Source organism: Neltuma alba, unplaced genomic scaffold (genome assembly GCF_004799145.2).
Source record: "Neltuma alba isolate B1F8T4 unplaced genomic scaffold, ASM479914v2 tig00012154_pilon, whole genome shotgun sequence".
NCBI classification, from domain to species: domain Eukaryota; kingdom Viridiplantae; phylum Streptophyta; class Magnoliopsida; order Fabales; family Fabaceae; genus Neltuma; species Neltuma alba.
In genome coordinates this window covers 276,379-300,331 of record NW_021636702.1, presented here as the reverse complement: position 1 = coordinate 300,331, position 23,953 = coordinate 276,379, and the positions used below count along the sequence as shown (strand labels likewise).

Below are 23,953 nucleotides of genomic sequence, written 5' to 3'. Positions count from 1 at the left end.
AGAAAATACTTGCATATGATTCAAAATTAAAAGGGAAATTTGTGCATATAAAAATTCAAAATTTGTGTTTTCATGAAACAAAAAATTGGAATCACACAAATAACCCTCGCCAGAAAGGAAGAAAAGAGATGCGATGAGGTGTGAATAGGGAAAAATAGTTGAAGCTATTGGTGATTTATTATTAGAATTTCAATTAAGTTATAATTGCAGTAGTATATGAGAACTTATTTACAAAAATAAGTTATGCATAATTTGTTAAGAAATTAACATTACAGTAAATGTTTTAAAATTTTCGCTTAAATCTTGCTGCGCAGATATTTTCTCCGTTATCAAACCACTGATGATCTAAAAGTTATATTAGATTCTGGCTAATTCACAAATACAATAAATTTCACATAGAGTTATCTAAAAAAATAAAAATATACTCTTTCAGTTCTAAATATAAAAACTTTATATAGAACCGGACAAATAATTTATCTTAAAAGTGAAGTATGAGATGTGACAAAGGAGTGGTTGATATTCAAAGGTACTATAATATTATTTTATGTTATCATGAGTCAGAGGAGGAAAAGTTATTACTCTATTTTTTTTGTTTGGAGCTCAAAGTTATTACTCTAATTAAATATTCTAAACTACATTGTATTCCTGTTTTGATAAGTCAAGAATCATATGCTTTTGGAGCCAACAAGGCCACCAAGGGAGAATATAGGTTCATTGAGATTCCACCACGTGTATTATTATATATTTCCCCCCTGCTTTTCCCGTTACTTTATTGATTTATTTGTATTTTATACATTCAACATGTAACATGTTTTTGAGGGAAAGAATGACATTGCCTCTTTTTTCCCATAATAACTAATAAAATGCCCTTTCTCAAACTTTCCGTCAACAGAGTAAGAGAAAAGTTCACCCTCCACGTTACATGTTGGGCATTATTATGTATAATTAATTAATTGATCATTATTAGTACCATATACTGCTAGCCAGGATATACACAATTTTGTAATCATTTACTTATAATAATATCAATTCAATAAGAAATTGTCCATAACTTTTGAATTTAAGTTCAAGTTTGATAATTTAATTTTTTTATCTTTTAAAATATTTTTGTAGTGTAAATTATGAGAGGAGTATTTTTTAATTGAAAAAATGGTCCCATGAATGTTTAAGCATATTATTCTCAATTTACTATTCGACCGGGTCCAAAGGAAAAGGCGCAGTATTATTCAACTGTAGATAGAATCTTGTTCTGTACAATGTGTACTGATTATCGGATCGGCTTAATTTCTTTTTTCGACAAAAAAAAGGAAAATTGAAAAGCAGGGGAATCTATCACGGGAGAGGGCACACCGGGCAAGACATTATTGGTGGGTGGCGTACACGTACAAGAGTGCGCGTGGTGAAACCACCCTCAAGAAACTTGGTTTGATTTGATGATGCTCAACTCAACTTCGTGTCAGAGCTGTAGAGATAAGGAATCTTAATGTCAAGTGGGACCCAGGTTTGATTTTGCCTCGGATTTACATCTCGAACATTACACCGTCAACAGATGCTTTTTCTATTTTCTTTTTAAAATACTTTTTTGAAAAAATTGGATGAGTTATTCCTGAACGGAAAAGGACAAGCTTTTACAACCGTTAGATTCCATTTCTCCTTCACCGAGTTGAGAATCTCTCGCTCCACCATTTGCCCTCCTTTTTATTTAATATAGCTGCTTATTATTGAGATTCATGAGCTTTTATTATTTAAATCAAATAAATTCAATACTATTCATTATTCAGTTTATTTATTTTTAAATAGGTCGCCCCCGGTTCCCGCATCACCACTGGAATTGTCGGATGCTTCCAATCAAAGAATCCATCCCCACAACTGCCCCCACCATTTCCCAGAATGCCCTCGCACTATTCACTTCATCTATTACATTAAACTATTTTTATTCCCTAAAAAAAAATACTTAAATTGCATATTTCTCACCGCAAAACATTTTTATAATGCTATTGCATTAGACATTAGAGGATAATCTTTTAAGTGTTGGAACCATGAGGCACCACATGGACTTGATGTGCTCAAAAAAAAAAAGGGCAATCCAGTCAAAGTCTTTTTTGTGTGCCGTGAAAATAGGGTTGGGATTATGTGGGGAGTAGATGGGGAGAGGAAAGCAGTCAAAGGGCATAAGATTCTGGGGGAAGCGGCTTGCGATGGAAGTAATGATGGGATGGAAGGGAAGGCAGGTGACGGGGTCCGAGAGAGCATGTTTCAAAGTCACAACAAAGACTTTTTTTTTTAATTGGCTCTTTTTCAAACAAAATCAATTGTGGGCGACATAGAATAATATATAAAAAGTGTTTGGATATCCAAAATGATTTTTAAAAAAAAAAAATTTTACGAATCGAAGCAAATATCTATATATATTTATTTTGTATATTATAAAATCACTTTTAAAATTATAGTTTAGTTTTTGTTTAAACATCCCTGTAATCTTCATCTCTTCAGCCTCACAAGGTCAATAGAATGAGAGACTGGTATATATGTGTGTATATATGAGATTGATAATTAGTTGAAAGTTTATATTTAATGTATAAGATCTTAATTCATCATATTTTTTATATTTATAATTTATTTTATAATTAATTTAACTAAATTTACATAAAATTTTGATTTGGTCTTTTAACTTTTAAAAAATTTATTTTTAGTTCTTTAATATTAAAATTATTGGTCTTAAATGACTTTTTTTTTGTAACAATAATAATTGTTTTGAAAACTAAACTTAATGTATTAGTATTTAAGAATATCTTATTAACATTCAACATCTTATTATCAATAATTTTTTTGTCGATAATTTTAGAATTAAAAGATTAAAAATATACTTTTTATAGTTAACGAACAAAATTAAAACCTTATATAAAATTAAACGACTAAATATATATTTTAACGTATTATACATGAGTGTTTTAGGAAAATCAGGCAGGTCAAGAAGATGACGTACCAACTACAAGAGATGGTACTATGGTTTAAATAACGAATGTGTGTGGAGGCTTGGCTAGTTGGGATAATCTCATGTCAACATACACAAGCCAATCCCTTCCTTCCAAAGCCGAATCCAACACATTCCATGATATCGTATCTCTCTCCCACTCAGGACTCACCCACCCACCCATCCACCCACACCCACCCCTCTCAGACTTATCCCCTTACTTTAATTTCCAATCTACACATGTATTGTCAATTCTGGTCACCACGTTATTATCATCCCATTGTATCTTGTCTCAGAGAGTCTCACATACTGATATAAAGAATTTAGACCTCAGAATCACAAAGGATGCCCATTAACTAAGAGAGCAGTAAATTATATCAACAGGTTCGCATCGCTGATTATATATTATTCTGACTCTCCCAAATAATAAGTATTATTTGTTGCCACGTTGAAAATAAGATTCTAAGATATCGTCGTACTGAAAGTTTGCGCCTGCAGGTTCCATGAACAGGCGTGTTTCCTTTCACTTTCAACAACAAGTTGGTGAAACTCAGAGAGAGAGAGAGAGAGAGAGAGAGAGAGAATCCAGGGATACCTTATGCGATAGCTTTCTTTCAGGAGAAGAAGGAGGAGAAAGGAAGAAGGCAGGGGCCAAATTCTTCGTTGGCATTCAAAAGCAGCAACCATATTGAAGAGAATCTTTCACGTGATCGATGTTCATTTCATTCATTGCTGTTTCTGTCACATCTCTTGCCAAGGCATCTATTATTATTGTCTCCAATCTCCTGTATAACACGCCATATATATATATATATTTGTTCAGTAAAAAAATAAAACCACAATTCTCCAATATTATTTAATTTCCAACATATTATTCAGATCTTCTAACTCTGTTCTCATCTTTTATCTTTTATAATGAAATTTATTTCCTGTGTAAAACAAACTACGGATTCATTTTAACTTAATATCAAGTTATTTTTTATATCATCGTATAAACTAAATAAGAACTTTCACAATATATATGTCAAAGGTAAAAACACGGGATACATGACATACCAACAACAACAAAAAAAAGCGACCTGGAATGTAACATAATTTCTTCTTCTTCTCCTTCTTCTCTGGCCAACGTAACTTAACTTCTCTTTAGAAACTTAAACATCTATTAATAAAAATATGACGCATAAAAATATTCCTCAATCAAACTTCAACTGAACTTTATCGCAGTTTATTCATATATCTTGTTTTGACACACTATATGCCTAAAAGAAATTTATTTATTTATTTTGGCTATCTGGGTGAATATGCATACACACATAGCCTTTAATAATGAACCATAATATAGCTAAATAGTTCATCACTAAATTATGAGGCCATTGGTGGCTTTTTGGGATTGATGTCTCTGTCTGTATTATCTGTTTTTGTTTTGTGGGGTTTATGATTAGAGTTCTTGTAATAAATCCACTTAATCTCCCGTGTCACACTAGCACCAATACATCATCATTTCCCCCCCTTTCTTCTTTTTCTAGCATCTCAACAATTTTCAACTCTTCGACTGTGATGCTTAATCCTACTTTCTTTCCTCCAAGCTTAGATCTTTTTCAAACCTGAAAGTAAAAAACTGAAAGTAATTAAAAGGGTCCTCTCATGCACTAATAAAGATGTCCATCACTTTTATGAAAAACAAAATGTACTGATACAAGTACAAGTGATGACAATGTATAAAAAGAGAAGCAACTAAACTATTGAAAAGGGATTCAAACTGATGTTCAAAGGCTTTCTTTTAATTGTAACATCAAAGTATAAAAAAGACTCTGGATAATTGAGATTATTTAGTTTAAAGGTATTGATTTAAGTGAAGGTTAGAGTTTAATTTGTGGGCAAAAAATAAAGGGAAAATAGTAGTGAGCGAGAAGTTTTGATCTGGATAGGAAAAGAGAACTTAAAGATATTGCATGTAGCTTTTATTTTCATGCGCGAGACCTACAGTATAATGATAAGGTTCCTTATTCATGCAAGAATGAATCACTCACATGTTGGAGCAAAAGAGAGAAAAAGCCCCACTTTCCAGTTCAGGAATTGGCATTATAGCTAGCTTGGGAAGAGTGTTCGAGAATTTTCTTGTCCATTTCAATGGCCTTTAATTTGTAGTATAAATTTAAAGATTGTTTTTTTTTTTGTGAACAGGTTCTTATGTTTTTATTTTAATTACTTAATTGAAATTTGATGAATATATAATTTATGGAAATCACTACAAGAGTAGGTTATTAAAAATTTAGAAATATTTTACTAACATGAAAATATCTAACAATAAAAGGTTTTAACACATTAGATATAATTAGGATAAGAAGAGTGTTCTAGGATTCCTATTTGCATATATGGACAAAATAGGAAGCATTATAGCCTACGCAATCTCCATTTACGCACAAACAGTCGGATCATTTGCAAGGTGCATGCGTTTGTCATAAAAGGCCAACCATTTGAATGCTTGGATCTTTATAGAATTTTATATTTTTTAATTTATTTTTTTCAGTAATAATGTAGCTTATTGAATAAAATTTTTCAAATAATTCAATCGACGGAGTAAAATTTTCATTCCTGTTTTAAATTTTCAAAAATGGGGGAAATCTCAAAGGAGGATCTAGGAAATGAATCTCTCAATTAATTTGGTAACTGTTTCTAAAAAATCGTGAATGAAAGTTGTACTTTAATGCCCAATACATGAGCATTCTTTAAATTTGACGAATCACAGATTGTCACCTTTAATTGAGCCTGCCAATAGCTAGATTAAATGGGTCATCACCATTAAAAATCTAGAGCAAATCAGAAGTTATATAACGGTGCTGAATATACAAATCAAGATAACTGAGCACAATGTTAAATTTAGATTTAGAATAACAATAAAATTAAAAGATAAAATAGAGAGACAACATTGCGAAGAATTTGATAATTGGGAGGTTTAATCAAAAAATAAAACCAAGAAGAGCGTGGTGAAGACAAAGAGAGAGAAATTATTTGGAAGCAATAGGCATGTGGTTTTATCGTGGGAAGACAATAGCTCACATGTTGATTTTTTAAAAGGAAAAATCATTAGTGGGGGAAGGACTCAGGTACACACATTCTCGTGTGCTCCAAATTCCGCCGCGTCTGATATATAATAATAATTATTTTTTGACAAAATGTGTTGCCGTGTCACGAGGGTGCTTTTTTGCGAGGACATAATATAAACTAGCACCCAAGCTCCGATCAGTTTAAGAAAAAATTACAATCGAGTCTTAAAAAAGATATTTAGTTATCTTAAAATCTATTGATAAGTGAAGAATAAATAATGATAATTTCTAAAATAGGAAATGAGACAACAAATTCAGACTGATCACTTATCATTTGCATTTTTTAGTAATTAATTTTTTTTACTTAAAACTTCCTGCTAATTAAAATTCTGGAGCAGGAGACGACAATAGATTCAGATACATAACTTGTCACTTTTTGATAATTAAATTTCTTAAGGGATATTTGGATAAAAACCAAACTATGGTTTTAGAAGTACTTTTACGGATTACGAAATAAATATGTGGAGGAGATTACCTCGTTTTATTTGTGATCTCATGATAATTTTAGTGGGCTCAACGTCTACGGCCATTGTGTCAAGGTTGCTTTTTTGCGAGGACAACCCCCACGACGACAAAAAGCTCCGTACGATGATGCAAAAAACGCTTGTCCCGGGATGACTCACGGATATATAATAAAAAATTAAACTCCTCCAGATATATTGTTGATGCACTGACCCAGCCTGCCTTGTTCTTATAACTTTCAGCCGAAAAGAAAAACGTGAGACCTCAAAAAGCAGGGTTCCAGGCACATGTTAGCTAAGGTTCCTCAGGCCACTGTCGCCCAAAAAGCATTGCCTTTTATCTCCACCTTACAAACTCCACAGCATCAACTTCTCCATGATATTTACTCTGGTGATCAATGACACTGCCTCTTTCTGGAAAAAATGATAAATTGAAAGGTCTGCTCTACGAACTGAACCGTACAAAAGAATGTGATCAATCTATCTGTTTCTTGGTTGATAATCTCCAACGAACCTGCTACAACTATAGGCACAAAACCAAACCGAGCTTTTCCCGATAAGGCTCTCTTTTGTTTTGAACCCGGCCCACAACTTGAACCTGGTGGGGAAAAATATAAGTAAACCCTACACACAAAACAATAAATAAATAAAAAAATAACTCATTTTTACTTTCCTAACTTATGCAGAGTAATTAATTGGAGTTCATTAAAACATTTAGAGAAAATTAATAGATATAAAGATATAAATTTAGGTACGAATGTTGATATACATAGATTTTGTTCAATTTTCAATTTTTGTTTGTACTTAGCCTCACTCCCTTTCTGCACACCTCCAAAATTTTCAGACCAATGCATTGTGACGAGGCCCAAGTCCAGACCCATTAGAACACTTGCGTTCACCCCTTTTTGGTCACCCGTGACACGCTGATCCACGCTTCTTCGTTTGCGTCCGTTTTCGTCACCCTTGTTAGCCTGCGCTGTGCCCTCGTTTGCGCATCCCTTCCTTTTGCTTCAGAGTTTGCTTCTTCCTTCGTTCCTCTTTCATTTGTTCTCTTGTTCTGTTCCGAAGCTCCGGTTAAGCGATGTAGGCTCCGTTCTGTTTCCGCTTCGTCATTCTGTTTCGATGTTGCCTTCTGATATGTGATTCTGAATAGAATATGAAATTGCAAACCTGTAATTGTTTTGGGAAATCTATTTTCTGACCCAAAGGAATCTGTTATGGTTTCAAGGTTCACCCTCGGGGCATCTCATGAAGCCGAAAATCAAATTGAGCTTTCTCTTAGGCAAGCGTTTGAGTATTGTGAACCAAAATTAAGGCCTCCATTCTCCTTAACAATCCCAAGTCTCGATGAGTACCTGGAGCTTAATAGGGCAATCCTTTACGGTGTTTTGTGTGAGCCCCGTTTCGCCAAAACCCATATCAAGCACTTGCATGCTATTGTTACTGATGGATACGCGTTTTTTGTTGACTTGCTTGTGAAAATTGTTCACCAGTTGTACCCAAAGCTTCTTGTGTCAGTGAAAAATCAGTTGATTTGGGTTACCAAAGAAATGGTTGATGTGTTGGCAGTAGGTTTTGATGGTTTGTTGGTGTCCCTTTTGAGGCAAATTGTTGAGGGAGATTTTAGTGATGGCAATTTGTGGTTGTGTTTTGAGTTAGCCAGCTTATTTCAAGATAAGTGGAATTGCATATTAGAAGAAGAACCGATGGTTTTGTCAAGTGCATTGTATGTGTATCTTCGTCTATTAGCTGATCATTGCAGGTCTCCATATAATGAGAAGTTAGGGACTTTAAAGCGATTAGAGATTGATTTATGTGCCAAAATAGTGAGGGAAGAATTCCATTTATGTTTAAAGATTGGGAGGGATCTCGTCTGGTTACTACAAAATTTGTTTCATGTTCATGAGTTCAGAGCCATATGGAAGGATTTGGTGATGAATCCGTCTCGGTTCAGGACGCCAGAATTTACGGATATTTCACAGCTTTACTGCACAAGGACATCGAGTAGGTATTTTCTACTTCGGATTACTCCTGAAATGGAGTCCCATTTACGGTTTTTGCTGACACACGTGAAATTGGGACAACAAAAGCGCCACCAGATGTGGTTTGCGAGGAAGTTTCTTAGTGAGCCTGATAGAGATACTCTGATGGCTGATTTAGTTCGATTTATATGTTGTGCACACCATCCACCAAACGAGATAATTCAGTCAGATATTGTCCCAAGATGGGCTGTTATTGGTTGGCTTCTAAAATCTTGTAGGAAAAACTATGTTGCAGCCAATGTGAAACTAGCCTTGTTCTATGATTGGCTCTTCTTCGATGAAAATGGGGATAACATCATGAACATAGAACCTGCGATGTTGTTGATGGTGCACTCTATTCCCAAATACATTGACATGACTCACAGTCTTCTTGAATTTTTGTTACTCCTTGTAGACAATTATGATGTCGAACATAAAGATATTATAGTTAAAGGAGTCTCATCAGCTTTGCGGGCACTTGTTCGCAAAGGCGTAATTCACTCAATTGATGTTTTGACTTCATGTGCTGCACTTCTCCTGTACTAAGACAAGGCCTAGGAAGATTATTGTTAAGTGCAGAGTAGGAGTTGGTAAAAGATGGCTTCCAGTATAATTTCCAATGCTAACCATACTCACCTTTGTGTTCCTACAGTTGTACCCCATCAGATTCGTGTGGTTAGAATGTCGCAGAATCGTGGGGGTAAATCTATATAATTTCTATAATATATTATCTCCAGTCCTTAGTATAATATCTAATTAGATATTTAAGTTAATCTTAAATATAAAGTCCTAATCTGTTTTGTATTAGTATATATTTATTTTGCCCCCATGGAATTCTTATGATAACTATATAAAGTGTTTTCATTAATAAATAATTCTAATGCACAATGGTATTTAAAAAAAAAATCCTTCTGTTACAAATAATTAATTTGATTAATTTTTTTAATATTTATAAATTAGTTATTTATCTTAGATTGAAGGCCGGAGGTAGAGTGTCGGTGTATTTTCCAGCATGTCTTGGGTCTTCAAGGTTAGAGGTGGCTCGTTAAATTGGTGGTGTAAAATTCCCCTGGGCGACCATAGTAACTTTTGAAATATGAAGACCCAGTCTAATTATTACACGTACCAATCTCAGTAAAATTTAGAAACTGCTGATTTAATTGAGCATTCCATATTCTTCAAGGGAGCCAGGACATTCGCACTCCCTTAGTCCTTACAATCTCTCGATAAGGAATCAAATGACACATCTTTCTATACACTTAGATGCCATTTTATGACGAGAACTTGCAAAAGTATCATCATCACTGCAAAGATGATTGCATTACGATAACTCTTATATACATGATTTTGTCTGCAATGTATATGACTTGACAGGAAATTTGTTAGCTCATATTTCAGATTGTTTGTGTTACTATTGGTGCAAAAACAAAGAAGAAAGAACTTCACGCTTCCCATTAAAGGATAAGTCCTTTACAGAACCATGAACCGTGGAGGCCATACCACAGCAAAGAATAATAACCAGACAGTACTTCTAATTCCTTTACAGAGATTAATCAGATAATGTAGTCCCTCTCAAATTTCTATACAGCAATGTACATGCATAAAAGATAATCTACCATGCGGTAACATAAATTTTCAAGGAACCCTTCACTTAGCTACCATGGCAGTCAATCAAAATAATATCTGAAGATGGAGAAAAATCAACTATGTTTTTGTTGCAAGAGATAAACCATGATCTGAACGGGTCGCTCCTCAAAAATTAACTTCGTCCAAAGCAAAATCATCAGTTTTGCTTCATCCTGTTTCATCAGCGTCCGAGTCACTACTAAAGCTAATGTTCTGAGTTTCTGCAGAATTACTCCCCAACGTCTGATCGCCTGCTTTAAGAAAATCTTTTATGTCCTCTAAAATATAAGGTTCTACCAGTTTCCAAAACCATGTAGCGTTGCTTCCCAGAATACCAATCCAAAATGTCCTGCCTTTTCTCTTTACTTTGCAATCTATGGACATGTCTTTAAGCTTATTGACTATCTTCTCAACACCCTCGCGGCTTCCTCTTATCTTTAGAAGAATATCTCCTGATGACCTTCGATGGCCCCCGTACATGTACCAGTATGCCAGAACACATGGTGACAGCCACCTATGGATTAGTTTTGGAATCGAAGGTTGACCTTGTGACCAAAACTGATCCACATAGAAGCCAAAATAAGAGCTTGGAATTGTAAAAAACCTATCTGGTATATTTTCAGTATCATCACTTGGCTTAGAGGAAGGATGCAACCACTCATGGAACTGGCCATGTATATGACTCTTCAAGAGATGGTGGCAACCAGAAATACCATCGAAATTAAAATGGACAATGTGATTCTTCCTTTGTTCATCTGAATCAATCTCTAAGCCACCTAAAAGTAACCCAATTAATATTTCTCTCTGCTCCTTGCTTAGCCTCAGGCTTGTAGGTTTTTTGACAATTTTCCTGCTCAAGCTCAGAATATGTTCAAGCTTTTCCATCGATGAGGTTTCAATATCATACTTTTTCTGGCACATCAAATCATATATTTTCTCAGCTTTTACATGATTTCCAGAAGACAGGTAACCACTCAAAATGATGTTGCATGATCGAGCATTGACACCAATAGCAATATCACTAATCATTTGGTTAAAGATATCCTCAGCCTTGTCAAGATTACCGACTTTCACCAAAGAATCCAAGTATATACTGTAAATGGCAAGATTAGGACGGCATTTCTCTAGGCACTGATAAAATACCAGCTCCACCTTATCATGTAAGTTCAATTTGAAATACATGTTCAATAAATTGACATATGATGGCGTGAGGGGCTTCAGACCACTCCATAAGAAATCTGCCATTATTGATTCTGCTTGTTCAGTTTCATACGATTTGCATAGTATCTCTATTATCTTATTATATGCTGCCGCACTTGTGTCCCTTAGTTGCTCCTGCATCTTCCTGAATATCTCTAAAGACTTCACAGGTTTCCCAACCTTAGAGTAGACCTCCATCAAGTGCACGAAAGCTAGTGAGGGGGGATCACTTTCAGACTGGATAAGTCTAAGCCAAGCCTTTTCTGCTTCCTCCACCTCCCCCTCCCTTGCACAAGCCCTCAATACAGATAGAAGCACTTCTCTACCCTCATCAATTCCAGCCTGTAGCATCTCTTCCCTCAATGCTGTTATTCTTTCTTTATCTATGGTATCCTGATAGCTATGTAGCCAAATTAGGCCACCATAAATATCTTTATGTATGTCAAGACCAGTTGTAACCAAATTATGATATATAAATTCCGCTTGTTTAAGATAATGCTTTGATGAGACCCCTGATTTGCTAACAAGAGCCTTGAAGAGGGAGTTATGCAAGCTCAGGCGTGGCTGGTAACCTCCTAACTGAATCATTTGATTGTAGATGGTGCATGCCTCCTCCAGACAACCCTGAACAGGTGCGCTAAGATAAGCAACAATCAATATATGAAAAGTTGATTCACTTGGGACACGGCCTTGATTAATTATGTCATCAAATATCTCACGACACTTTGCAAACTTCCGCTCCTTACCCATGTAATCTGCCAGCTTCGTAGCAAGAGCGAAATCAAATCTATACCAATTTTGTTGCATCATCCATTTGTATACCTTTAAAAAAGACAAAAAGAGAGAAAAAGAAAAGCGTGACTGTCTAGCGTAAACAAATTCTAGCTTGCAGTAAAATGCATAGAATTGTCTCCTAAATAACCAAATAGGGGAATAATGGTAGCCAGGGGAAAAAAAGGCCTTGAAAAAAATATAGAATAAGCAGCACACGTCCCGGGAAATTTAGCTCTGATGGTAAAGTTACAGAGAAATGAATTCCAAGATGAACTGCGGTTGTCTATTGTAGCAAAAGGGAAGCTTTATAACATTTAGAACCCAACACTTACTATGACCACACAAAGAAGGAATGGATTAGCATTTTATTACAGTTCCAACAACCATCATTCCCAGATGAAATAGTATGCATTCCATCCGATATTTACTGTAGTGACAAAAATAAGACAATAAAATAGCATCTTGTCATCCTTCCATCAACTATAAAATTTAGGGATATCAAGTATCAATCCTAAAAGACACCGTAAGCATTTTACTAGTCGTTCTGCTGCTTTGTAATCCAATTCTTTTTCTTTTTCTTTTTTCTGGTTTTTTTTTTTTTTTTGGAGGAAATACAATCAAATGCTTAAGCCAAAACGGTGAAGAGGTGGGCTTACCCTAAACCCAGTCTCATTCTCGCGAATCCGCATGCAATGCACCACAACATAAGTAGCATCATCCTGCCTCATCCATTTCTTTTGCCCATTCAGTATTCGAACCAAAGTCCCTGCCTTGTGCGCTGGCAATTCCTTACACAACCACGCCAGCCTGGCTCTCCGCCACTGCTCCGGTAGCTCGCTCAAGTCCTTCACCTCCAGGTCGGGGGTCGATAGGTGTTTCAAGTCTGTTGCTGCAGAACACTTGTCGAAATCGAAAGCTTCAGTTTCTCTCAAAGTAGAAAGATCCCAGGGTTCTTGCTCAGAAGTAGACGGAGTCGATTCGTTCACCAACTGCTCCACGCTGGACGCGGGCAGCGAGGAAGAGCGACGGAATTTGATGAGCGAATGAGGGCAGAGAGTCGAGGAAGGTGTGAGGAGGCGGCGGTGGGGGCGGAGGTGGCCATGGCGGCTGCAGGAGATGGCGCGAAAGAGGGCGAATGCAGAGCCAGGAGAAGCGCGCATGAAGAAGAGATTGAAATTAGGATTAGGTTCAGAGGGAAGATTGGAGACGAAGGAGAAGGAGCGAGTGAAGGGTGAAAGTGGAAGCTGCTGAGCTAGGCTCTGCAAGAGCATGTCTCTTTCTGGGCTTCGGCGCTAGTCTTTGAGGTTTGGGGGTCACGCTCCGGCGCAACAAGCGACAATGATTCTGACCGAGTTATATAAGATTATACGATGACTTCATCAAGTTATCTCCGGTGGGAATCGTTATTGGTCTTGGGCCCAGTTAATTAGGCCACAATGAAAACTCCTGCTGAGCCTAAAGAAGTAGGCCCAGAATAGGGTAATTTGGACCTTTCTTCATTCACTTGCAAACCCAACAAGAAAGAAGTCCATAAATGATCGGTTGGTATGTGGTCCAGATAACTTTTTCTTCCCCAGAGAAAAGCAGTGTCCTTGTCCTTTTGAAGACATTTCCATTTGGTTTTTATTGTGATTTAATTGAGCGAACGTTATCTTTCAATATTTAAAAATTATGTAACTAAAGCGTTTGTGGTCCATGGCAATACATTAATAGATATGCTACCTCCAGTTCTTAATATAAAACTTAGTTGATTAATTTGGAGAGATTAAAATTTTTAGTTAATTTAGTATTTGTAATAAATAATTACTCCTCCGATTCTTAATATAGAACCCAATTGTTGAGCTGGTTTTTGTCCTAAATATAAGACTCATTTCTCATATTTATTAATTTTCTCTAAATTATTCCTATGGATACTCCTTCACTCATAATCAAGTAGAAGAGGGAGATGGAGTATTAAGGAAGATGATTATGGTGTTTGAGGAAAAATATGTCACATTCTTTATAATTAACTAACTTAGCTAACTTCCTTAATCTAATCAAATTAGTTAAATGGGTCTTATATTAAGGACTGGAAGAGTATTATCTTTCTTAGAATACTCGTACTAATAATGTGTATTAGTTAGAATTATCGTTTGATGAAACATTTAACATATGCAACCTATAAGGACTGCTTTTAAAAAAAAAAAGATAAATATGAAAGACAAGATGCATTGGAGTATTATATTTAGGATCAAACTGAAAGTCAAACAAGCTCTTATATTAAGGACACGGTTGTCAAGCTCGCGAGTTGACTCTCTGAGTTTAACGTTTTTATGTTTTCTGCTAACAAAATCATGTCGACTCATTCTTAAACTTGTGATAACTATAAACTCGATTAAACTTACGAGTTCATTTACTGAGTTTATTGTTTTTATGTTTTTAATTTAAAAAATCGTGTCAACTCGTTCTTAAACTCATGCTAAATTTTTTAATTTGATTATATTTAGTGACTTTATATATAATTTTTATAGAAATTTCTTTGTTGAATATGATAAATTATGAACATTGATAGATATAATTTCAATTATTTAAATTTAAAAAATATATTTAAATAAAATTGTTCTCATTTTTTATATATTAACTATTTGATTATATACTTTTAATATTGGTTTGTTAATAAAAGTAAATTCTTACGAGTTTACAATATTATCACGAATTTGTTTAAACTCGTGAGTTTGACAACCTTAATTAAGGACTAGAGGTAGTAAAACAAAACAAGGCTAAATAAGATGGACACTAGAAAAAAACTCTCGGCCATAAATAATAAATTATTTATGGTTAAGTTGATGCAGAGATGTTATTTGGTTGGGAATTATTATTATTATTTATCGTAGATGTTTTCGGCTTTCTTTGGCATCCACTAGGAAACAATTTCTTCAGTCATGAAAATGCAAACACGTAATATTAGCTACAATGTTAAAAAAAAGATGTATTAAAGGTTGGCACAGGCTTAAAACTTCAAAAATATACTGCACCTCTCATTAATCTTGAAACTTATAAATAAAACAGGAGAAAATACTTATCTAATCCTAAATATAAGACCCACATAAGACTTATTTTGTAATATCATTTACACTATAAAATGGATCTTATATTTAGAACTGTAGTAGTATTATTTATTGTAGTTTTTGCTGAGAGATAATCATATCTTAAAAAATGGATATAAATATGACATTGTAAGAGATGAATAGACTAAATTAATGATGTAGCTTTTAAGTGTTTAACCCCAAGCACAGTCACCAAATGACGGTGGTTGAGGTTAGATGTTTAAATTTTGAAGCATCTATTTACAATCCCACTTGATTCTGTATAGATTTCTCAATTTCACAAAAATGAAAAACATACGAAGAGGGCCCAATAGAAACACAACTACCACAGACATTGTCACGCATCAAGGCTTTTGTACGTTGTCCTCTTTATGTCTGCATGGTTGAACCCGTATGATTTTCTTACTTTGCATGGCGAACTTTTCTTGGTTATTTTTTTGTTAGCACTGCGTTAGTTAAGTCCCAGATCTTTGTTGTCAGATATTATTTTATCAAGTTGAAATAAAATGCTGCTTATAAAAAAACAGGCCCTTTAAATAAATTTTTTCCACGTTTATTCAAAAAATATAATAGAATGTCATTTTAACAATCTCAATTAGTACTTCTGGTCTTCATTATAAGAACTAGTTGAGTAATTTGAGGAGATTAAGAAAATAAGTTTAGTTAGTTAGTCGTAATAAATAGTGTTGTTTTTCTTAAAATATCCTTAATAATAAAGTATATTGGTTAAAATTACCATTATTAGAATGACCATATTAAAAAAAATATATAAATATAAAATACAAAATGAATTAAAGTGTTATATTCATGACTAAAATAAAAATGAAACAGTATTTTATATTAATAACTAAAGGTAGTATCAGTGACATTTTTGTGTGTGTCAGTAAAATTATTTGACAACTAACTGCAAACAATTAATGGAAGTATGGCGCAGCATACCTGCGCGCGCGCGCGCACATATATATATTCAGTTTCTTATGGGCTAAGGAGCGCCTTCCGTTGCTCTATTATTGTAGCCGTCCCAACTTGCACATAGTCTCCCAGGCTCTGAGAGTCACGGCACTTTCTTTCTTTTTCTTTTTTGATTTTTCCAGGAAAACATGATTGTTACCCGCCTGTTTGTTCACCACCTTATCAACATACAAAGGTCATTTTGCCTTTTCGCTTTTTCTTCCTTTTTCCCACACAATATCGTTTCTCACTGGTTCAAAACTTGAGTCTTGAGCCATGAAGTTGACCATCCAGACGAAACCACCTGGGAGCTTTCTGTTCTTCCAACCACAAGGGCCAAGGTTATTTCTGTCATCGCAATCAACTTTCACTGATTCTGAGACTGGAAATTAAAAAAAAAAAAAAAAGGATCTCTGCTTCCCCAGATGAAAATATCTGCTAACTCAGGGTTTGGATAAAACAAAAAGGCAAGTTCGACTAGGAAAGGAAGAAAACTGAAGCAAGGGGTTTCCTTCATTCACGAGCAGCATATTATCTGCTTCACCGCCATCTCCAACTTATAAAAAGCTCAGCAAAATCTCAAATACTGACTTGGTGGGTGAAGCTTCACGGGCTGTGACCATCTTTTTTCTCTTTCTTCACCCACCACCACCATCCACCGCCACATCGATTGGTCCCAATCGAGCCACGTCAAAGGCACCCCCTTCTCTCTGAGTTCGATCTGACAGAGGTTTTTCTCTTTATCTCCTGAGATGATGAGCTGAGAGAGTTTGGACGACTGAGGTTTTGAATGGATCGGTCGACGATCACAGTTGGGCCGGGGATGGATATGCCGATTCTGCACGACAGTGACCGCTACGAGCTCGTGCGTGATATTGGGTCTGGAAATTTTGGGGTCGCGAGGCTTATGAGGGACAAGCAAACAGACGAGCTTGTTGCTGTGAAGTACATAGAGAGGGGAGATAAGGTCGGTGTTCCAATTTTTGTCTCATGTTTTAATGCTGTCAGGTGTATTATGCTTTTATGGAAACCAAATGGATAAGAGTTGATAAAACATTGATATTAAAAGATTAATTTTTCCCTAAACTGGAATTAAAGACCGGCTAATGGTTCCGTTTAGAATTACCTGACATGGAATTCTTGTTTCCGTCGGATGTTATAGTTTGTTTGGTTGCGTACAACAGCTGTGCGTTTTTTCTCCCATCCTCGTATGTTCAGTGATTAGTAAATTTTATGCCTTTAGACTTTCCGAGATTTATCTTGTGCCTTTTATGTAAACTAAACTGACTATAGTTAGTAAACGGTGATACGTTATTTCTACTTTTGGTTAGCAATCCAATGGAAAAAGGGACAAATGTCAGGAAACATGCGATGACCTTCTTAATGTGAAATTTTGGACAAAGGTTGTGATAGTGAAATTGTGCACTACGCTTTAGGTACTCCAGAAACAGATTGATCAAATCAACCATAGATTATAATTATAAATAGACATAAAACCGTATCGTCTGTCGTCTGATGTGAGCCCTACTTACAAATGTGATGTTTGCAGGCTTATTCATGACTGGGTTGGTAAATATTCATATGTAGAGAAGGTTTATCCCAGATTTTTTTCCCCTTCTCCTGAAGAAATCAATCTTGGTGATTAACTCGCCGTTTTTTAAAAGGGTTAAGTAATCCATTTTTACGCACTGACCATTTGAAGGTGGTCAATATTTTTTTGTTCCAAACGAGGTGGTCATTTTCGCTGAAGGACTTGAAATACTAGTAGGATTTCAGTAAAATTTGGCATTCAGATTTCTGTGCCTGATTTTATCATGATTAACCATGTTTATTTCTTAACAGATAGATGAAAATGTGCAAAGGGAAATCATAAATCACAGATCACTTAGGCACCCCAATATTGTCAGGTTCAAGGAGGTTTGTACGGCTCCTTTATCTTACCATTTTTCCTTTCCTGCATTTGAAGTATCCCATTGAGTTACTTTATCACCATGTGACTGTCTATAGGTCATATTGACACCAACACATCTGGCTATCGTGATGGAGTATGCTTCTGGAGGAGAGCTATTTGAACGAATATGCAATGCTGGGCGGTTCAGTGAGGATGAGGTTCTTATTTATGGCATTACAACATTAATTCTGTGCCCCAACAGTCATATTTAATCTTTCATTGTCTTCTGCTATAGGCTCGTTTCTTTTTCCAACAACTAATATCGGGGGTTAGCTACTGTCATGCAATGGTACAAATTTTGGTCCCTTTGTCCGATTATAACTTCTTCAGTACTTGAAGAAATAGTGGGATATCTGACTTGAATTTTCTATATGTTTTCGCCCATAAAGCAAGTATGCCATCGGGACTTGAAGTTGGAGAACACTCTATTGGATGGTAGCCCAGCTCCTCGTTTGAAAATATGTGATTTTGGGTACTCCAAGGTATCATATAGCTCGTTTGTTCAATAATATCCACACACACACACACACTGCACCTACTGGAACTCATATAAATGTTGCAGAAGTGGATGAACTGATAACTCGCCCAACATCATCTTCAGTCTTGATTGGGATGAATGTGATGTCTTAGGATTGATCTATACCCATCGTCATTACCCTTATCTTCTCCTCTTAGTGATAGAATTTTTATGCAGCCAAAATAATTAGGTTAATTTATGCATTTTGGGAAATTTATTTTCTTATAGCTTTTGTATAAGATCCAGCAACTTCGTCTGTTTTGATGTCTTTGTGGTTCTATCTTGTGATATACGCATATCTTGATCATGCAGTCCTCTGTGCTACATTCACAACCAAAATCTACAGTTGGTACTCCAGCTTATATCGCTCCAGAAGTTTTGCTTAAGAAGGAGTACGATGGCAAGGTATGTTTTAACTAAAATAACCTCTTATCTTGCGGAATTCATATAATTTCCTGTTTCACATGTTATGACGTTTTTGTTCATGAAGTTGTTACCTTATGCAGAACTGAGGAGAAGAGGTCTTTTTTCTTGTCACTTCGTTGTATGTGTTGTTTGGAGAGGAAATGCGAGGGGAGCCAATGAAATAAATTAGATTTTTTTTTTCCCCATATCTCTGACTGAGGCTAGAATGCCTATTTTTGCCTTTTAATGGCGGGTTGTTTTTTTTTCGTTTTGTTGATATTTTACGCTGACATTATCTCTCAAATTTGACACAGATTGCAGATGTATGGTCCTGTGGGGTGACTTTATATGTCATGTTGGTGGGTGCATATCCTTTTGAGGACCCAGAGGAACCAAAAAATTTCCGCAAGACGATACATGTAACCCATTATCCGTTTTCTTAGTTAATCTGGTAATTTGTTTAAGAGCATAATAATGATATTCCTCAACTGTTGAATCTTGGTTGCAGAGGATTTTGAATGTTCAATACTCAATTCCCGACTATGTTCATATATCTCCTGAATGCCAACATCTCATCTCAAGGATCTTTGTTGCTGACCCTGCAAAGGTCAGTTTCTCTATTTTTAAAATAAAAAATGAGTAAAGAAGATAATGTGCTTCTTGTTTATGTACTCGTCTGATTTAATAACCGGATCGGAGAGCTCGGTCGTTCATGAGATAAAAGCGTTAATCTTCTAATTGGGAACTGATATCATCTTAATGACAGAGGATAAGCATCCCTGAGATCAGAAACCATGAATGGTTTCTGAAAAACCTTCCAGCTGATCTTATGGATGATCCTAGTACAACGAACAACCAGTTTGAGGAGCCTGATCAACCAATGCAGAGCATAGAGGAAATCATGCAAATAATTTCTGAAGCTACAATTCCTGCAGCTGGGACTCAGTCTCTCAACAACTATCTCACTGGAAGCTTAGATATTGATGACGACATGGAGGAGGACCTGGAGTCTGATCCTGATCTTGACGTCGATAGCAGTGGAGAAATAGTGTATGCAATTAATCCTGATTTTTAACTTCTGGTTGAGAATGTTCAGAAAGCTAAGTGTGGAAAATGTTCAGAAAGCTTTCCCTTCTTTAAAGAAGGATCTCCATGGTTGGGTCTCCCCTTGTAAAAGAGAGAATCCATGTACTTGAATTTCCTCATTGTGTGCTGATGTTGGGGGTGGGCATGTTTTCTCCTGTATTATTATTACTTTATGAATTGATGCTCCTCACTTTTTACGTGTTTAACCCTCCTGCTATGGTTACGATTATTTAGTGTCATTACCTAATTTCTACTTAAATATTTTAGGCTCCAAATGGAAAGTAATTTTTGACGTGCAACTATTGGGAATCGCTTCAATTACTATTTGATAATATTGTTGATTCACTTCTACGTATAGCAATCAAATTTATTTTACTTTCGGTACATTCGCGTTTTGATCTAATTGTCTCACAGGCGGATGGAAAAGGCATTTGAAAAAACATTTTTTAACACATTAAGATAAATTTTTTTATATATTTATTTTATATACTGTAAAATTATTTTTAACATTATAATTTTGTTTCCACCCAAATATTTTCAGTCGGTTCTAAGTGATGAAACAAAGGCTTGAACGAAAATGATTACAGTCAAGCATATCTTGAGAAGCACCCTGCGATATGATTCAGTCACTGATTGATTACCAGATTCTTGCTTTACTTACGGCCTCCTGGCGGTTTAATGTTCCTTCAATATGATCATGACTAAATTTTGATCTTTTATTCTAACCTAAATAGGAGGTACATGATGATTATTTTGTCTTCAAAATTATTTAATCCCATTTCATATTGTGTATAACATATAAATCCTTATTGACAGATCTTCATCTTAGGGAACGTAATGCTGGGAAAAAAAATCTTAGTGTACGGAATCCTGACGAATTTGCTCCTCAGGCAAACAAAAACCCATTCAGATCAACTCATACGAAAGTTCAAAATTAAGAAAAATATAGGAGCTAAAAAAAAAAAAAACAAAGAAGCTTGATACAGCTATGCCGTAATTTGAGCTACACAAGGTTTCCTCGCTATTGCCACGTGCAAAATCCTAAGCATTAAAACATCCATAGGATTTAGACCATTATAAGTCGTACCTGGTTACTACGGCAGCCTACTACAACTTTTCTTTCTTGACTAGTGGAAAAGTACCTGATTGATATACGATGATGACTGGAATCATAGCTCAGCACTCAGCAGATCTAGTGACTGCCATCAACAGAATTTGGCGTCTTTGATGTTATTTGAGGTCTCCTATGCCATAAGATTGCAAGCCACAGAGTCCTCAAAAGAACCCCATTGGCCAAGTGTGGAATAAGTATGCGTCCCCAATAGGGATAATATGGGCCTGGCAATTTAATCAGTGTGAACAAAATGGCAATGGCAATCAAATGCCAAGGAACTTCTGCAGCCTGAAAATCAAAATCACAGACAAGCCATGATGAAACCCACACCAAACAATAACAATGATATCAAATATAATAATGTCACCTTAATTCCTAGCGGACTCCAGTAAATGAAACAGTCATCTGGCTGTCCAGTTCTAAGGGAAGTCAGTTACATTAGTTATAACTGACGTGTGTATAAGTGAGGTTAACTACTCCGTGTAAGTGTCAATGATTAACATATAATTTCTGTTTCATATCACCAAATCCAGAAAATTCATCTAGCTGAAACATCAAAGCCACTGATATATAAACTAGATGCTTGATAACGTTTATAACAGTTATCGTGCTATCCATCCGTAGAGGCTTGCACGAAACAAATCCATTAGCTGGAATGAGGCCAACTAAAGTTAAGAAGCATGCTCTGTCTTTAGCAACTCAAAAAGCGGTTTTTCAATGTAAAAAGAAGAAAGGAGAAAAACATGAAGGGCTATAATATTATAAGCCTTTACAGACAAAGAAATTTAATGCATCATCAATTATTTTGCCAGAAATCCAGAATATACATTATGCAAAACGATCGATTGCACCTTTAAACGTGGAGATGAGTCTAAGGCTGTCTCGGCCAAGATCCCAGCAATGGTAAATCCTAAGAGGACTGGAACAGGAACAAAAAATAACTTCTTTTCATGTGCACAGTATGACAACTCACTAAGAGAGGAAACTGCCAACACAGGTACAGATAAGTATTTTACAACAGACAGAGAAAGATCAAGAATAAGTTGCATGAAATTCTCCAAGGCTCTGTTCCATGGAAAATTCTTGACAGGCTGAGGGGACCTGTCCCAAATTTTTTGTGCTTTGGCAATAAGATGGTCCAAATTTATACTCTGATGATCATCGGAATCTTGTGCAGACATATTCATGGCACAGGAGAGCTTGGATCCTGATTTCCCACAAGAATGTTTAGCACTAAAACAGTGATGGCGCTTTTCAACATCCCAATATGTACTCTGCCATGGAAAAGAAAATAGGCTGTTAAGGTAAGACTTGTATTACTCACCCCAAAAAAGAAAAAAGAACAAAAAGAGGAGGAGGAAGAAAGACCTAAATTCAAAATTTATTGCCATAGACTTCAAATGGCTTAAGCATCAAGTGTCTGAAAGTTCAAAAGGACAGAATAAAAACTGCCAAGTCTCAGAATACGAGTGAATACGAACAATGCCGAAAGGTCAGCTTCGGTAGTATTAAAACTACTTTTGGAGTCATATTATCTATAATAGCATGCCAAGTTAGTTATTCTCATGAAATATCCACTAGACTAAGGATCCTGGTCAAAAGCTTCCTGATGTTCCCTTGACTTAGATCAGGGTACAACTAAAGAAAGCAGATTGGCACAATGACACTAACAAAAAAGCAAAGGGCCTTTTTTTTTTTTTTCCGGTGAACAAAAAGCACAGGGCTTTGCACAATAGGTTTTTTTAGTACCGATACTGCATGGTACAGGATAGATCGTCACAGTATTTTCGTCTCATGGAGAACCTTCTATTTGAATCCTAACATGGCAGAGAAAGGATGCAGCATTCTTGGGCATTTCCGTTACCTTCAAGTTTCATGAAAGTCCTCGTCACAAACTCAACTTGACTCAATGAGCAAATTATGCGAACTAATATGGACGTATTATATCAGCTTTGGTATGAAGCAAGACGATAAGTTTTATGTCACACCATAGCAATATACAAAGCTCACATCTTCCTTTTCGTTAAAATTCTACCCACGAACACCAGCGTTATGTCTGTAAAAGCAAATAAAAAAACTAAACCAGAAGCCACACCACCATTTGGAACCAAATATGACAAAAATGCAGTCTTTGAGACCAAAATTCCGAATGCATCAACATTATAATTCTCACTACGTACGGAGATAATCGTTTATAGGTTAAACTAAACAGTGGATAGCTAAATTACCTTAAATCCCAGAAGGAAGGAAGGCTCGATTCTGATATAATTCTTGTCAGTCAGGGGTTGAAAACGAGCAGAAGCGGATACGAGACAAGAGGGATAAGGGATAGCCATTTATGATATTCTAAAAGCTCTTTCCGCACGATGGATATCTAAACATGGGCTTCGCCCCAAGCAGCCACGGTCATGTGTTGAACTTTGAAGGGGGAAAGGAAATGCTTCTCTGGAGGGTTTTGTGGCTCGGTGCAAGAACTCGGCGGAACCATCTGATAAAATAAAATGGATGCCAGCGGCTTTTTTTTTTCCTAATCAAGGAGTTGGGGTACCCGATATAAATGTATAAGAGGCACACAATATAAATATATGAGAAAATTTCATCTGGACTTAAAATATAATTTTAGTTTTTTATTTTTATACAAAGTTTCAATTTGTTTCTTTTAACTTTAAAAAATATATTT

The 23,953-nt window shown here is 35.7% G+C and overlaps 4 protein-coding genes across 5 annotated transcripts; 2 read left to right on the top strand and 2 right to left on the bottom strand.

Annotated features, from left to right (window-relative positions):
• The first annotated feature begins 7,530 nt into the window (after nt 1-7,530).
• On the top strand, nt 7,531-9,293 carry LOC114723808 (integrator complex subunit 3). Its single transcript, XM_028910048.1, is given in 2 exon segments — nt 7,531-9,092; nt 9,095-9,293. Coding segments are annotated over 2 exon segments (1,386 nt in total). The 5' UTR covers nt 7,531-7,759; the 3' UTR covers nt 9,148-9,293.
• A 696-nt stretch (nt 9,294-9,989) lies between these two features.
• Nucleotides 9,990-13,484, bottom strand: LOC114723762 (pentatricopeptide repeat-containing protein At2g15820, chloroplastic). The gene is made up of 2 exons (XM_028909996.1): nt 12,820-13,484; nt 9,990-12,211 (listed from the first exon to the last, which is right to left on the bottom strand). The coding sequence occupies exons 1-2, from the start codon at nt 13,432-13,434 to the stop codon at nt 10,358-10,360; spliced, it is 2,469 nt and encodes an 822-aa protein (XP_028765829.1). The 5' UTR covers nt 13,435-13,484; the 3' UTR covers nt 9,990-10,357.
• Nucleotides 11,716-23,787, bottom strand: LOC114723764 (uncharacterized). 2 transcript variants are annotated; one of them, XR_003738264.1, is made up of 4 exons: nt 23,502-23,787; nt 22,125-22,547; nt 21,169-21,561; nt 11,716-11,731 (listed from the first exon to the last, which is right to left on the bottom strand). XR_003738264.1 is itself a non-coding variant. In XM_028909998.1 (3 exons), exons 1-3 carry the CDS (start codon nt 23,607-23,609, stop codon nt 21,352-21,354), a joined length of 741 nt encoding a protein of 246 aa, XP_028765831.1. In that variant the 5' UTR covers nt 23,610-23,787; the 3' UTR covers nt 21,048-21,351. The 2 variants fall into 2 exon arrangements, 1 of the variants encoding a protein (XP_028765831.1); XM_028909998.1 differs by lacking the exon at nt 11,716-11,731 and having other exon boundaries at nt 21,048-21,561.
• Nucleotides 16,385-20,401, top strand: LOC114723763 (serine/threonine-protein kinase SRK2E). Its single transcript, XM_028909997.1, has 9 exons — nt 16,385-17,167; nt 18,043-18,117; nt 18,208-18,309; nt 18,387-18,440; nt 18,541-18,633; nt 18,981-19,073; nt 19,388-19,492; nt 19,582-19,680; nt 19,840-20,401. The coding sequence occupies exons 1-9, from the start codon at nt 16,991-16,993 to the stop codon at nt 20,146-20,148; spliced, it is 1,107 nt and encodes a 368-aa protein (XP_028765830.1). The 5' UTR covers nt 16,385-16,990; the 3' UTR covers nt 20,149-20,401.
• Nucleotides 23,788-23,953: the final 166 nt, after the last annotated feature.